At 37.4% G+C, this 17740-nt stretch overlaps 1 protein-coding gene across 8 annotated transcripts in view; it reads left to right on the top strand.

The window, feature by feature from the left end:
- LOC115623071 overlaps positions 1-17740 on the top strand; it is a 129648-nt gene that overhangs the window by 59180 nt on the left and 52728 nt on the right. For all 8 annotated transcript variants that reach the window (XM_030517273.1, XM_030517271.1, XM_030517270.1 and 5 more), the window contains 2 exons: positions 736-1015; positions 2043-2174. In XM_030517273.1, the coding sequence (XP_030373133.1) occupies positions 736-1015; positions 2043-2174 (412 nt within the window). The remainder of the gene's footprint in view (positions 1-735; positions 1016-2042; positions 2175-17740) is intronic.

Here is a 17740-nt window from a genome sequence, read left to right as displayed (position 1 = left end):
TTTTAGTCTATGGCTTAGAGTAATAATGTTTAAAATACAGTATATTTAAATCATTATTTAATCGGTTAGAGGGCAGAGATTAGAGAGATGAGATTGAGAAGAAGAAAACAAACAGGTACAAGAAATAATAAAAAAGGTATAGATCAAAAGAAAATTGTCGCAAGCTCTTTTAAATACAAAAGTAAAGTTACGGTCTATTGTTAAAAGTAGTGTCGGCTCATCGGATTAAATAATTGTATATTTAAAATATTATCCAATCGGGTTGACAGCAGTGAAAACGGTTTAACTTACTTTTAGTTTCTAAAATTAATTTTGTTTTCAAAAGAGAATAATTTCTTAACCTCTTAAGCTAGCTGTCATTTGCTCGTTCCCATGAATTTTCCTTAAGCACGTTTTATTTATTAACCCAAAATCGTGAGTCCTATTTAAAAGTATAAATTATATAAGTTTGCATAGGTAATTATTTGGCCAGGTGCCATTAAGTAATCAACCATAATTTAAAAAGGAAAGTTCACCAAACATCTTTTTCTTTTCATTTAAAAATCAAAACGTTGCTTACGTCAATCAATTAGGGAAAGCTCGAAAAAAAGAACTTGTAAAAGAAAGTGTTGTTGTAGTTGCCTTTTCCCCATAAATTATACGCAGCATATACTCTTCGTTAATTAGCCGGTATTGTTTGAACCCCTTTTTCAAACCGTTTCTTTCTTTTTTTTTTGTCACTCCTTCACTTTACAGTTTTCTATCGGTAAAGAAATGGTTACTACGCAAAAAACATCAAATCGAATTGGCGCGCAAACGTGGCTGGAAGGGCTATTGGGTGTGCCTGAAGGGCACCACGCTCCTGTTCTATCCGTGCGATTCGCGGGAGGGGCGAAGTGCTGAGGCCGCGCCCAAGCATCTAATCATTGTGGACGGTGCAATTATGCAGCCGATACCGGAGCATCCGAAGCGCGATTATATATTCTGCTTGAGCACAGCATTCGGAGACGCCTATCTATTTCAAGCGCCCTGTCAGGTGAGTGTCAAAGAACAAGTCTTTCAAGCGCCCCGTCAGGTGAGGAGAGTCAAAGTGTCGCCAACGCATGGTCGGTGTTTGGGATGCGCCGCAGGATATGCAGGCGACGTACTAGTCAATATACATGAAGTCCTTCAACCGTAAGACTTTCATGTTGCAATTAGAAAGGGAGACGCACGAGTCGAGCTCAGCTGAGGCGAGCCAAGTTGAGGAAACTATAAAAGTTGGCCTTGCCTCGGCACCACAGACTTAGGCACAACATCAGCATCAACAACAGCATCAGCAACAGCATCAGTAGCAAAATATACATACATACATATAGTATATACATACATATGGCAGCCAGAAGCTGTATAGAGAAAATTGTTTGCACAACTTGGGCGATGAAGGATACACGCTTATGCGTATGTCTCTGCTATTGCCTTTGCCTCTCTCTCTCTCTCTGATTTGGTGTCGAGTTCAGCGCTCGCGGGCTTTCGACGGACTTTAATGTAAAATGTGTGCCACACACACACACACACAAATACACATAGAGATAAACAAACGCACAAACTCTAAGGCGTTAACTGACGTAGCCCGCAAAAGGCTCAAATGCAAATCGCAAGGCTTAAAGTGTGATTGAGGTTGGACTGAAAACCTGCCAACCGGCCTGCCAACTGGCAGGTTGCCTTGAACAGCTGCAAAGTCCTTGTGCCTAAACTGTTACATGTCTCAAAGGCATACGTTGCTCATTCTCGACATTGCCAGCTGCCTGGCTGTTTGACAGACTGTTTGACTGACTGACTGACTGACTGACTGGCTGGCTGACTGGCTGACTGCCAAACCGCCTGGCCGCTTGATTGCTGGTAGCTGGCTGCTGGCTGCTCGTTGCTGGTTGCCTCACTGATTTGTCATTAAATTTGCATAACTGATAGTCAACCGAATTCGACGTTTGGCGCTTGGGAGCATCAAATTGCTTGCGGTGCATATTGGTCTGCAATTCGTAACAATGTTTCCCCTCCCCTCCTCTCTTCCCTCTATTATACAGGTGGAGCTCGAGAATTGGGTGAACAGCATACATAGCGCCTGTGCCGCTGCCTTCGCACGTCATCGCGGCAAAACGGGCACATTGCATCTGCTACAGGAGGAGATTTTCCGCTTGGAGAAGGCCATTGAATCGGTAAGTGCTAATGGATTTAAGTGTGCGAAAATATACGTTACGGTCATGCTAAGTGTGGCATGTTTTGTGGCCAAAGTGTGCGGCTTCTACACCATTGAAGTGGAAGAACAGAACGGAACAGAACTTCAATTGAACTTTAAATGTTGAGCTCTGCGAGAGAATTTGTTATGCATGCACAATTTTTTATAGACTCTGATGATAGCACGGTGGATGCATTACAAGTAGAAGACTCAAGACATCTCGATTTACATAAATATGCTAAGGGCATGCATTTTTCCCATACCCTTTTGACTCCCTTCAAGCGATAGCTCATTCGATTAGATAGTACGTGTTTGACATTCAGATTATTTCGAAAAAGTAAACTCAGTACCTTTAGCTTTGATTTATTTATTCCAATCGGCGATGAGGAATGCATCTAGAAGAAGGCCACATAAAGGTCTACACAACAGTAAATGAGAATACAAATATTTGTAACCAAATAGTTGCAAGAAAGAGATGATTCTTTATATTAGTGGTTATTGATGCTCTTTCGGTAGAAAGATATGATCACGAGCTGTTTGCATATTTAATGGCAATACTTTCAAATGCTTGAGTTGTCTTCTTCCCAAGATATTCGTTCCTAGATTTCAACAAAAGCCCAAAGGAAGAGTTAGTTGTTTAAATTTTCGTTGTTCTTAAGTTATAAACATTTTAAAAATTCACAAAATTCTTCTTCCAAATATATACGTTCCTAGATTTCGACAAATACCTAAAAAAAAAGGTGTGGTAAATTGTCGTTGTTTTTAAGTTACAAACATTTTCAAAATTTACAAAAAGTTACTCCGAATGTTGAATATTTATCATGAAAAAAATTAATCTTATTAAAAAAGGAAAATATTTTTTGTATTGGCTCTCAACGAATATTTGTAGCACACCTTATAGAAGTATATACAAGTTTTACTTCCAACGCTCTTATCAACTGGAATAGTCTTTCCATGCTGCTAGCATACGTTTTCTATGGAAAGCGAGGCTAAGTTTCTTCAGAGTTGCTGTCATCTGATTTTAAATTGGTTTAACCATGCAGAGCAATTTCAAATAATATTTTGTTATCCATGCCTTTGTCTTCAAACAACGCTTGACCATCATCGATATTTATAGACATAATTCGAAGACGAATCAAATTAACAAATTTCACATTGTGACAATTGTTGTTTTGTGGTTTTAAACAACCATTGGTCATAATTTCTTTCAATATCCAATGTTGCATTCATAAGCTCTTTTAGAAATAAAATAAACAATTCAAGGCAATAGGAAATTTATTTCCAGAACTAATTACATCGAGTCAGTTTCAGTTGTATCCAAAATCCTGAGTATACTCGCATCTGATATTATCGTAGTAGTAGGTTTTGAAAGTGCGAACTTTTAATATAACATTCAGATTTATCTAAAATAAATTCCATGACCTGGGACGTATTCCAACAGCAAAAGTGAGTTAAAATAATACGCTTATTTTTTTTATTAAATTTCAATCGTGTAAGAACGAGTTAAAAGAGGAAAGGGCGCAAATTTATAATACAAGTAGTGTTAGACTGAGTTAACGTTCAAAGAGTTTGGTTAAAGGAGGGCTAAATGTATTTTAATTTATGGATGTCTCGCATATGATTCCAATTAATTACAAATTTAAATTTGATTAAAGATTACACATTTAATCTCTCAGAAACCCTCTTTGGTCGTCCATTCTACGACTATGCTCGCTTATCTGTAATGGCCAACTAGTGATTCATTCTTGCTTAATTGCTTCACTTTCTTTTGAGCTGCAATTAAGTAAAGTCAATTAAAGCATTTCATCTACATTTTAAATATGTTTAAGGTTCATCTACATTGGCAGGGACTTCTAAATGGCATCGACGATGCAAATACTGATAACTTACCAAACAGCTTTGTGTTTGTTTTTTCTTGGCCAAATGTTTTGCCAATAAATTGAAATATTTGGCAATTTGTGGTGTGACTTGGAAACAAATGTTGAACACAATACTATTGCATATGCTCGTATACTATATAGTATGAGATAACAACTCAAAGTCAACTTCTAACGACATAACAAGCGCATTCGCAAGAACATTCCACAGCAATTTCTCATTTTGGGCTCCCAGTAGATTAATGTGCGTGCTACCTGCTACCTGCTTGATAGCATGTCTATCCATCAGTCAGTCAGTGAGTCATGCAGTCAGCTAGTCAGCTAGTCAGTCGGTCTGTCCGTTGTTCTATTTATGTATTGTGTTTGCTTTCAAATCAATTCCCCATCAATTTTGCGTGACTACTGTGAAAATGTTGTAGCTAGCTGCCTGCAACACACAATTTATTATTTGTGCACAACTTCGTGCCGCGCACAAAGTTGCTGCCACCTCGAGTTGTTGCAAGCTCGAGTTGCTGCGGATGCTTGATGCCCATCTTGGCTCGAGATTGCGAATCAAGGCGAGCGAATTGCTCGCAATACGAAAAATAAAAGCAACAACAAAACAAATAGAATTGTAGTTGTGAGCTACAAGAAATTGCACTGCCGCATGCCCCAAACGATAAATGGAGGATAAACAGATGGCAAGTGGACTGAGTGGCAACTATGAACTATGTAGGGGCGAAGGGTAATAAGAACGGGAGGATGTCGGGATAGAAGAGGAAGGCAGGCTGGTAAGCTGGGAAGCTGTGCAGTTGCCATTACAGACTTTATTTGTTTATTTATTTTTCATCATGTCATTTTCAGTGCGGCAAGGAAAATAAAAAAAATGGCGGTCGGCGGCAAGTTTTCTGGCGCTTGCGTCAGCAGAGACGTCAGCGACGACCGACCACTGCAGTTGGTTTATAATTTTTCCGCTTTTCTATTTCTCTCTGGCGCTCGATATTCATGCACTTTGTTTTGTTGTGTGTCGCTGAGTCGACAGTCACTGCTGTTGTTAATGTTGTTGTTACTGTTTGTTAGCGCAAGTTAAAACGACTCCAAAAGACAATTATGTTGTCTGGATAGCCGTTCGCGGCCCTCAGCCACCTGCTCCCCCTTCCCATTTAACTGTTTGACTGCCTCGATTCATTCGTCTCTGTCGCTGTCTCGCTGCCTCGCTGTTGCTGCCTTTTACATTTTCCTTATTGCAATGTGCCTTCTGCCCTCTGCGGCTCGACTCGCCTCGGCTCGGCTCTGCCCTGACTTGTCCTGTCCCTTATCCTTTGCGCGCTCACTCGCATTTTTTAATTTAGTTTTTCTCATTTACTCAAAGTTGCCTGCCAGCCTGCGAAAGTTGAAGTTTGATGTTATGGCGGCGGCTTCTGCTACTTTTTTTTTCTTCATCGTCTTTAACTTGTTTTTTTTTTCTTGCCCCACATTTACTTGATGCTCTTGTTTTTTTTTTCTTGCTGCCGTTGTTTTTGTTATTCCTATTTTCTTTGCCTCTATCTGTGTAGCTTTGCATAAACCATAATTACTTCCTTGAACGTTGCGTTTTCGTGTTCATGTTTTTTGTTCCCTTTCGTGTTTTTTTTTTTTTTTTTTTGTGCTGTCAATGTTTATTTCGTTTTGGCCTTAGCTTCGTCAATTTTGCCCACGCTATTGAGCGGAAGTCCGAGATTGGCACAAGAGTCCAGTGCTCGTCAGTGCTGGCAGAGTGGGTAAGTTTCAAGTGTTCTGCAACGCCCATTGGCATTACAATGAGTGCAATATTCAGATGGACGTTTTGATACCCTCAAATCGTCAAAGAAGGGTGTGCTAGACTTCATAGAATGTATGTACTTGCATGTATTGATGTGAATCGTTTTTGCATTTTTAATAACATTCCCGAACTTGCCAGTTCGACCAGTCTTGTCTTTTACTTTATCATTTTTTTTATCGTCCCTTAAAACTCTGGAAAATTTAATGACAGATTTGAATTATCGATCAGAAACGATTTTCATTGATATTTTAAGAATTTATAAGCATTAAACGTGATTTGACAAACTATCTATTAGAAATTATAAACCAATCTAATTTAGTTATTAGAAGCCTTATTTTAAATAATATGATCAGATTGCGCTATATTTTGAAATTAGAATTTCAAGATTAATGATCAGCTGTGTCTAACAATTATCTTATCAGATTAATGACTACTCTTCTCTTGTTAGTCTTCTTGATATTTTCTTCCTTTCCTTTCCATGACTAGTATATGATGGTTTTATCATGTACTGAAATGTTATATTTCATACGTCATTGATCGTGATTATCTATTAAACATAATAAACTAACATTATTATAGTATTATCAGTGAAATATGTAAATCAGATGTTTTTCTGCACTTTATACCATTTAGCTGTTATAAGAAGATTTTTATTTTAAAATAAGAATTTGAAGATTAATGCTCAGTTATATGTATCTAATACTTATCTTACCAGATTAATAGTCCCTCTTGCCTTGTCATTCTTTTTGATGTTTTCTTCCATTCAAGACTAGTGTTCAATAGTTTTATCGCTTACTGAAATGTTATATTTAATATGTCTTTAATAGGGATTTGCCAAACTATCTATTAAAAATTACAAACTAACATTATTATAGTGTTATCAGTGAAATAAGTATATCAGATATTTTTCTTCACATTATATTATTAAGCTTTTATAAGAAGCTTTCGATTTGAAAATTAGAATTTCAAGTTATGCCTAATATCTATCTTAATCTATTCGATGTGTTCTTTCTTTCATGACTAGTATTGAATAGTTTTATCGTTTGCTCTATTTCACACGCGAATGTGTACAGTGTATTTCAAAGTCTGCTTTCCCACTTCAGCTTTCTTTCCATATTTTAGCGCATTTCCGTTGCAGCTGCTCTGTTGTCATTGTTTTTGTTGTAGTTATTTGCCAGTTGCTTAAGTTAAGTTGTTTGATGAATATTAATTAAATGAAAAACAAAAGCAAAAATGAAGAGCAAATGCTGCGCAATAGGGAGTGGCAGTGGGCGTGGACATGGGGCATGGCCCGAAATGGAATGCATTTGGCCGTTGTTAATTAATTTGAGGGGCTAGAAATAAAAAAAAAAAGAATTGAAAAATAAAAGAAAAGAAAAGCAGTTGATAAAGAAGAAGTCAAACGAAGCATAAGCTAAATTACACACAAATGAAATGTGGTGGAGGGAGGGAGGGAGGGTGGTAGGGAGGAGTCCGCGAGCGAATGCCATGAATGAAATTAAAAATGTGTCGCTGCTGACGCCTAGCTGCCATTTCATGAAGTGTTTGTGTGGGTAGATGGGGACATACCCATATCCTTTTTTTCGGCACGTTGAAAAGAGCAACAGCGTGTGCTCTTCGTTTTTGTCTTGCCACACACAAGCACACACTTTGTATGACCGGCACACGCCCAGTGACTTGCCGGCTGTTTGCCTCTATTTGTTTTTTGTCTATTTGTCTATGTACGAGTGTGTATGTAGGCAGCTGTCACCTTTCGGAAATAATCATATATGTGTCAGTAGTCTTTGGTCCTAGCAGTTGCGGGCAGTGCGGGGGCGGCACTTTGCTTCGTTTGCTCCCACCTTTCTAGTTCGCTACTATCTATTTTTCTTTTTGCATAAAGCACTCACTCACACATACACACACACACACGCATACATTTGCACACAATGCGACAGCAGTAGCAAAAACAAAAAAAAAAAATGGCTGCAACGCGTTTGGTTTTCGTACGCTCTGGTTTTTACGCTCTAATTACGACTCCTACGACAGCCGTTGCTGCCGCTGCCGTCGCCGCCGCCACAGTCCTTACCCATATCTATCTGTGCCCACCTCTGCTGTCAGTGGCGCCACAGTTGTAGTGGCAGTGGCCGCGGCAGTTGCAACTGAAACTGCTCCTGCTCGTCGTCGTCCTCGTGTGCAATTGCCATGGCGCAGTCTAAACAAGGCTCACTTGCCTGCTTTCAATTTGCAATGGCTGCTGTCATTTCAGCTCAATAGCAGCATCCAAGTTGCCTTTCCTCGTTTCGCGCTCGAATGCAACTTTGTTTTTAAATCGTTGTTGTTGCTGTTGTTCTGCTGGTTCTGCTGCTGTTCCTGCTGCTCTTGTTGTTGTTCTTGTGTTAGAGGTCTTAAATTTTGAACGCAGCTTATTCTATAATATACAGCAGATTAAAGCATACTGGAATATATAATACATACGATATGGATTTAAAATAGGGCTCGTCACCCGATGGTGCTGAACCGCAGAAAGATTACATTTCACAATCATGGAATAAAACGAAAAATGTAAAAAAATTGAATAATATGAGTGGGTTGCAGAAATGTTCCTCAGTGCTAATTTAAATAATTTTGATAACATTTTGCAGAAGAAGAAGGTTATTGGGTCACATTAATTGTTAATAATTACCAGTAACTAGCTGGATAACCATCTTATTCATTCTTAAAGAAGTATATTTAAAAATGTTTCCTATACGATATTTGGCTGCAATTTGCTCCCACTTTTGAGCCCTCAGTTCCCAAACATTACCTGTCTAGTTTATATAAAATTGAAATATAAATACAAGTAGTTTTATGTAATAAAGGAATTATGTGTTCCCAAGCCGCACTAATTCGAACCTAACCTTTTGTGAATATAAGGAAATTTATATTCTTAGTATTCATATTTTCAATAATCAAGTTAATTTCATTAGGAATCAAAAATTATAAAAAATATATTTATATATTCGCAAGGCACATGACTTTGAGTCTGAACAAAATATTAAAGTTTTATCTAATAATTCTTTTGTTCACGAAAGTATTCTTCGGCTCAACAGCGACATAGTAACTACTTCAATTATACATTATAAATATTATCTTTAACACCAAGTTAAAGAATTTTCATTGTTCTTCAATTCGCACCTTATAAGCAATCAAGTTTTAAAAAGTGTAGATTGTTTATATTGGTGGCTCTCTTTGAAGTAAAAACTTAACTTAATGTGTGTAATAAAAAAATTAAAATAGAAATGCAATTCTTAATAGTCTCCATTATAATTAAGTGCTGAGTCCTTCCCTGACTACTCGAAAGTTTAATTTTTGCAGCAACTATTAAATGCAGAGCACTTTAGTGCAATAACAGTTGTAGATTTAATATCACTCTTTGAAGACCACACAATAGAAAAGTTTAGTTATTGCTGCCATTTGTTGTAAAATTTCGCCCTAACATTTAAAGAGTACTTGAGAGCCAAAATTAAAATGATTTAATACTTCCGTATAAAATCCCTCTGCCCTCCGGCTGCACTAAGCCAGGAAGGTGCAGGCAACCGATTTACGAGCATGTTCGTAAAACAAAACAAACACATTCATATGTATGTGGATGTTTTTGTTAACTTTTACGTCGACTTAATTAGTGAGATGTTTCTTGCTCCGACACTAACTCACACAGGACAGCAGGAAAAACGAAGAGCTGATGCTTAGAACTTACCATCGAACCAAAACTAACCAAACACCAGCACCAGCACCATCACAAGCTGAGCCAAAAAACTATGTGAAACAAAAGCTCTTGTAAAAACCGCACAGCAGAAGCTAAAAAGTATTTTTATAAAAATTTAATGAAACCATAAAGTTTATAATTACCATAGAATATACCCGATTTCCTGGGGCTTCTTGCCGTCTCAGTTTTGCCTAAAACGAGATGAACCAAACTTTCGCATGCAGCTTAAAATTGACTAAAAATACGCACACACACAACCATATATGAAGGGAGTGCTGATTGCGGTGCTCTATTGTTTGTGGAATGGAGGGGGGAGGGGGGGTGGGAGCAAGCATAAACTAATGCATCCCTGCAATACCGAAAAGTAGAAATTTATAGCAAGAAATATGGCCGAAAGCACCGAGCGCGATGCTCACATATGTTGTCGTTCCATAGAAAAACTTTGCTGCCGGCCCTCGCTTTGTTTTTTGTTTGTACTTTCTGCTTCTTTTTTTTTCTGTCGGTCACACTGCACACTAAAATGGGAATGTGAATATTTTTGCTACTTTTGTACAGGAAATGGCCAGGCATATGGTCGACATATGCCGACATTGCCACCTCCCGGAGCCCACCTTTCACCACCCGCTCAATATAATCTGAACAGTTTTGGGCAACGGCTGCACTAAATGCGCTTTGGTTTTTGATTTGTTTGGCCAAAAGTTTTTTTATTCTTCAATTTTTGTCTTGCCAAAATGTGCTTCGTGGCGATGGAGTTATGCCAAAAAGCACATTCTGCTATTTAGACATCATACTTATATGTATAGGCTATACATCCCCAGTTTTCTATTATAACTCTGCTCCAGGGACAGCTGATGCCCGAGAACTATGGCATTAGTGATATAATCCTCAAGTTTGTGAAAGCTAAGATTCCATGGATTTTGTCAAAGAGCCCTTGAAATTATTCTTTCAAATCCTTTAGGTAGCTTTAGGTTTACATTACAAACTGAAGTTAATTGAAAAAACATTATTAATCGGTAGTGGTTAATAAAATATTGTCTCAGCAATTATTTTTGTGCAATATTGTTTAATATTTATTGTTTAGTCAAAACTAGTTAACCAGGAAACATGCAGATATATCTGCAACATGAACCTCTTAGTGAGACAAATACTTATTTTACTTTGAGAAGTAGCATCTATTTTTTCATATCTAACCATTTCCATAAGCGGCACTTATAAATACTCTCTCTTATTGGAAATTTCAGTTCTCTTTACCTAGAAAAATATGAATCAGAAATCTACTGAAAGCTACTTAAGTAAGCAAAATGTTATGTTTTAAAGAATGAATCATTTGGAATAGGAATGAAATGTTTGTATCAAAAACTGAACGGATGGCATTAATTCATGAATTTCTTTCTAATGTAAGGCGGATGTCAGGGGGTCCCAATACAATAGTTTATTGACTAGTATACTTTATTCAAATACGTTCTTACACTTTACATAATGTCTTTTAAATAATTTCTGTCAGTGCGTCTAACTTCGAAGACTGCTAAGTTAGGAATACCTACATACTTTTTCTTGCCGCTGGTTTTTCAAATGTGCGTTGTCAGATGTCTCTTATTATTTAAGAGATGCCATATAATGTTATTTAATAACATCGTTTTAATATTAAAGTCTACGAATGACTATTCCTTATTCTCATATATACATCGTACAGTAGGTATTTACATATACATATCTTACACTAATATTCATAGTATTATCATGGCTAATGCAATAAACGCAGCTAGGGTGCTACTGTGTGTCCATGTTTCAATGAGTCTGTGGTTTTGTGCTCGCTCCTGCTCCCAATGCTCAACTGCCAAATTCAATTCAATTGTCAACAGCGAAAAGCCAGGGTAAGGTACCTAAATAAAAATGCCGAGCAGTAAACATGCACTGGTTGCTGTTGCCAGCGTTTGCGGGTTTTGGTCATAAGCCTCGGCTCTGCTGTTTTTGTTTTTGTTGCTGTTGTTCCTGTTGGTATATGTAGTTGTTTGTGAACGTAGCTTTCATAAACCTCACACGTTATAATGTGCCATCATTTGTGGTCAGCATTTATGCAGGACACACACACACACACTGAAACACACAGACACAGACACATTGTGCATACATGAAATTTGTTGGCCTTTTGTTGACGTGTCCTGCACTCGAACTCCGGCATTGTTGATTTTGCCGCATTTGCCTCTGCTGTGTCTGTGTGTGTGTGTGTGTGCGTGTAAATTTAAAATCATATATACACACACGTATGTGTCACGTGACCAAGAGTGTGTGTGTGTGTGTGTGTGTGTGTGTCTGAGCATTTGCGGTTAGAGACCCTCGAGCTGCTTTACTTTGACTTTTGACTGCAATGGAGCAGCCATTTAATGTACAGGCCATGTCAAAAGGCGCGTCGAGGTTATGGCCGCGAGCAGCATGAACAGAAACTAAAAGAGGAAAATGAAGAGGACCGACCTCAAATCAGGAACACGAAATCACATTTTCGACAGCCACATGACACGCACATAATAGAATTGGGTTTTTGCCGCCCAACACAGAATTTATACATAGACATAAAGATATAAGAACCATACTAAGTTGATAATTAAACAGAAACTTGAAATTATTTTATATTTTATAACAGAAATGGTTTATTAATTCAAATGAACTTTATCTTCCATCTTATACAAGTATACTCATGAATGCTCATGATTGCACGAAAGTAAAAAATCATTTGTAGAAATAGTTTTTATAGCCTGTACCCAAAGGGTGAAAGGCTATACTAGTTTTGTGCGCATGTATGTAACACACAGAAGGAGGCGTGGCAGACCCCACAAAGTATATATATTCTTTATCAGGATGAGAAGACGAGTCGATATAGCCATGTCCGTCTGTCTGTATGAGCGCAAGGATCTCAGTAAGTACAAGAGCTAGGATAACCAAAATTGGTATCAAGGTTCCTATAAGCCCTAGGCAGAACGAGTTTGTTTATTTTTTCTGATACACCCCCCCACTCCCCCGCAATTCATATTTTTTCTTATAACTTCCGTAATTCTCGGAATTTAATTCAATTTTGGTATGTACATTTTGTTAGTACTGATGTGTCCGTGTGCCAAATTTCATCATGATAGGTCAATTCTGAAGAAAGTTATAGCCATAAGTAAAATCGCTGCTCATGCGCTGCCTGCAGCTCTGTCGGCAGCGCTGCCCGCAGCTGTTGTTGTTGTTGCTGCTTTGGTTCAACTTTGTGCTGCATACATACACGCATATAAACACGCATAGGTACGTGATGTAAATGTATGCTGTTTAAACTGAACATAAACATGTATTCTAATTTAATTTAATTAATTATTTTAATTAATTAATTCATTCATTTTTTTAATAATTTAATTTTTTTTTTTTTTAATTTTTCCTTTTTGTGGAGAGTACAGGCTATTTTACTGTCGGGCTTGCTCGACTGTAGCGTTCTATCTTGTTTTTGTCCCTGTTCGTGCTTAAATTTAAAACAGCAACATGAATGTGCCAGTGCGTCAATGGATCATGCAAAAAATACAGTCCCGCTCTAACATATACCAGTACTATAGAGACCCATTTATTGCCTTTGGCTGGCGCGTTACGTATACGCCGCTTTGTCCGTCCGCCCCGTGCAAACAAGTTTTTCTTAATTTTTTTATTAACAGAACGTTAAATATGGTTTTATATTAAATAAAATAAATGGTTTATTAATTTACATAGACTTTAACTTACATTTTAAATACTCATGATTGAACGAAAGTAAAAAATCATTTCTATAAAAAGTTCTTTGTCACTTTTATTCGTGCTTAAATGTAAAACAGCAACATGAATGTGCCAGTGCGTCGATAGATCATGTAAAAAATACAGTCCCGCTCTAACATATACCAGTACTATAGAGACTGAATGATTGCCTTTGGCTGACGCATTACGTATACGCCGCTTTGTCCGTCTGCACCGTGCAAACAACTTTTTCTTAATTTTTTTTATTAACCGAACGTTAAATATGGTTTTATATTTAAAAAGAGAAATGGTTTATTAATTTACATGGACTTTAGCTTACATTTTATATACGATTTTATATACTCATGGTAAAATTAAGAAATCATTTCTAGAAATCATATATTTTCCTGTTTATTCGTGCTTAAATTTAAAATATTGCGTCAATGGGTCATGTAAAAAAAATACACTTCGTGTCCCGCTCTAGCACATTCATATAGTATAGTACTTGTACTGGTATAGAGACCCGACCCATTGATTGCCTTTGGCTGGCGCGTTACGTATACGCCGCTTTGTCCATCTGCAATGTGCGAACAATTTTTTCTTAATTTTTTTCCTCTCGTTTGGTTGGGTTGTGTTTCGTTGCAACACAACTCAATAACTTGGCCTGGACACTGCGTTAATTGATCGTCAGTGTCAGTCAGTGCAAGGGCCATTGTGGTTGTAGTTGCTGTTGTTGTTGCTGTCGCTGTTGAAACATTCACAAAGCTGACTTATCAGCTTTGGCAAGAGTGAGTTTGCTCGACCACGAGCACCATTAGCAGCTGCACAACTAAGTGAAATAGCTGATATGATACACACATACAAAAAAGGCAACAACAACACACGCACACGCACACATTCGCATACAATTCAACATCCATTCAGTGCTTTTTTGTTACTGTTATTATTATTATTATTGTTATTTCAGTTACTGGCAAAACGTTGTAATGACGGTTTTGCTGTTGTGGCATCTTTGCCAAGTCATACGGTTAAAGTAACAAAAACAACAACAATTGCAACATGTTGACAACAACGTCAACAGCAACAATAGCAAAATGTATTTTTTAATTGTACTCTAGAGTAAAAGTATATGCCACAGCAACAACAACAAATACAGCTAGAGAAACTCTATATAGAACGAGAAACCATGAACTCTCAACTCGACTCAACTCGACTCGACTCGACTCTCAACGACGCAGCTGAACAAACTAAGGAAGCGGAAATGGCAGACCGACAAGCGGCGACCGCCGACAAACAGCAACTCACAAATGTGCGCATGGGGAGCGCTGTTGCTATACGCTTATAGTACATACTCGCATAATGAAAACGCAACAGCAGACAACGGCAACAAGAACAACTAAATAGCAGCAACTAAATAGACAAGTCGAACAAACCAAGTAAACCGCACCTACATAGCTATAGCAATATAGTAGTAGTAGCAGCAGAAAAAAAAAAACATGTAGCGAGGGGAGGGGCAACAAGTTGAATGCCACCTCCAAAAGTCGCCAATGCAGTTGATTACAAGAATAATAAAATTCACATTAAGTGGGCATTCAGATAGCAGTTTGCAGCCACAATTGTTGTCGTTGTCTGACTTGGCGGGCGACATGTGTCAGAGCAGGGGAAACAGGACATTTCTTCACCCATGATTCATGAATGCGAATCAAATGTTTACATTGCATGTTGTCTAGCATTTACTTATAAGAGCGCGTGTTCAGGTTGCGGCTGTCAAAAGAAAAGGTCAAAAACACATACTATGTATATACATGGCCACGTAGCTGACGCCAAACAATGCCAACAGCCGGCAATGCTATCAACAACCACAACACCAACAACACCAACTACAGCAAAAACAACAACCGCATCGATAACAATAACAGTTGTGATTTACATGCAATTGCATGCAATTACAAGCCTATTAACATTGCCATTAACCCTTGAGTGCATGTCGACGTGTGTGTGTGTGTTCTGCTCTGGGCTCATTACTTGGGTTTTGTTTGTCTGATGGCGTCGCCTTCAATCGCACCCTGCTACGTGCAACACTGGCAAGTGCCCCTCTACGCCCCTCTCCCACAATTCGCTTAATGCCACCATTTTAGTTTGGCTGCACGTCGTATTCTTCCTCCTTCCCCGCCGCCATTTATTGCCGATATTATGCCGAGCGTGTTTACAGCTGCGTCCTTCCATTCCCAGGTGTTTGTGTTGAATAATTACAAATTTTGCACTACGTCTGCCACTTGTTTCATAGTTCCCTAGTCATTTCTCCCATACTTGACAGACAGACAGACACAGTGGGCTTTGGTTCGTAAAGTTTAGTTACTGCTTGGTTGGGTTAACAATCAATGCTGTACGAGTATGTGGGTATTAAATTTTATTGGCACTCAAGAGTGTCACTCTACACATTTAAATTAACTAAGTTTCACTATAAACTGCCATCAACATTAACCGTCATCAAAGTAGCATCGGACTCTAAGAAAGATCGTCAAATTAATAGCGTATTAAATTTTATTCGGGCATAAAATTTAGTGACTAGTGAGCTTAATGCTTACACTTTTTAATAGCATGCCGTGGGAAAATGAGTGTCTATTTAAGGCCAAATAACTATGCCATGGAAATAAATTAATTTCTAATAGTTGCAGCGACTTTCTTAATGTGAAATAATTACACCGATTTGAAAATTGTACCTCGATTTCTTAGATAGTTCCGATATGTTTAAAATTACTGCGAAGAAACTGCGCGATTGTGAACCATTATTCAAAACATCTTGACACTTTTTACTATTTTGTCGTAGCAATTAATTTGTTCAAAAGAAGGAAAAGAGGGGCTTCAATAATTAAAATAATGCACGGTGCGTTAAAATAATAATTTATGCATACGATCAACAGAAAAACTTCAACAAAACCAACTCAGTTTCATTTTAAAGCGAAATAGTGCGCCATAATAATAAATATGGTTGACATCGAACATTTGTTCTAAAAAAATAAATGTACGCGGCTATGTAAACCCTTATCTCTATTTATTAACTTTGATTGTTTAAAGTTAATGTCAGGGCTGAAAATACACGCCCCAATTAGGGGAAAAAGATTAGTAATAGCAGAACTTAAAACTATGCACCACCAACAGCGTATTCTAGATTTAGGTGCAAGTTTTCCTTCTTTTTTTTTTTTTTTTGCTAAATATTGAATTTTTAATTTTTAATTTTATTTCTCATACACATGTATGTATATTATATGTATCAGGTATGTCCAGTGAGTAGGGAGAGGGTAGAAATAGAAGTACTTAAAACAGTACACTCCCAACAGTCAATTCTAGGTTTTGGTGCAAGTTTCATTATTTTTTTGCTGATTATTAATTTTCACAAAATGCGCAATTTCCAAATTACGATTGTTATTTCGCATACACATGTAGTATATATATATCAATGCCCTGAAGTTCTTAAATTCAATTTATTTTCTCTGCAAAGTTGTTGTTTTGTGTCTTTAATAAAATTGCATTTTATTGTACTACAATTTTCTTGATATGCCTATTCAATTCAAATGAATTTATTCTGAACAAACTAATAGTTTGTTTCTACATCATTGGTTTTGGGTTTGGAGTTAAACCCACATTCCTTGGCTTGCCCATTGTCTAGTCGTACTGAAGCAATATTAGGCAATTTTCCTTTGCTGTCCATTCTGTGTTGAAAGTGCTTTAAAGTTTTATTATTAACTTAAAAATGTAATGAAAAGAGCTACCAATATCCATCAAAGGGTTGTGTATTTCTGTTCATTTCATTTCATATTTATCTTCTGATATGTGTAATGAAATTTATTTTTGGGTTGATTATTCCAATTCCAATATGAGTTGTGTGTTCAATATGAAATTTATAATTTATTTGAAAACAGCGAAGCGTACTAAATAAACAACTAAGAATTAAGTAAAAAATTCAACAAATTTATATTCAAATGTGGATTTATTGATGTTAAAATTTATGAAATAACGAAAAATTAAATAGAACACTGGGTGTGCATTGTGGCTCAACATGAAAGTTGATAGAAAATTGTGAAAATGTTGATAAATCTGTGTGCTTTGTGTGTGGCATTGCAATGGCATTTTTGTTGTTGTTGTTTTGTTTTAAGGCGAATAAATAATGAAAGGCTTAAGTGTGCGCATACACACAAACAATTACAACTGCAGACACACCTCTATATGTATGTGTATGTGTGTATAGGGCTGGTAAGCTATTGCTGTTTATGTGTGTACACACATTCATTAAAATGTCGAACATCGAAAGTGCCTATTCAGGTTGGAGCAATGCATGCACACGCACTCTCTCACACACACACACACACACTCAAAGCTGCATCCGCAGTGCAACTACATCTGCAAATAATTGTCAGCTTACTGACTGA

The sequence above is a fragment of the Scaptodrosophila lebanonensis genome, unplaced genomic scaffold (genome assembly GCF_003285725.1).
Source record: "Scaptodrosophila lebanonensis strain 11010-0011.00,11010-0021.00 unplaced genomic scaffold, SlebRS2 tig00000043-arrow-pilon, whole genome shotgun sequence".
Lineage (NCBI taxonomy): Eukaryota > Metazoa > Arthropoda > Insecta > Diptera > Drosophilidae > Scaptodrosophila > Scaptodrosophila lebanonensis.
Note: the sequence above shows the minus strand (reverse complement) of the source record. Positions and strands in the feature narration are given on the sequence as shown.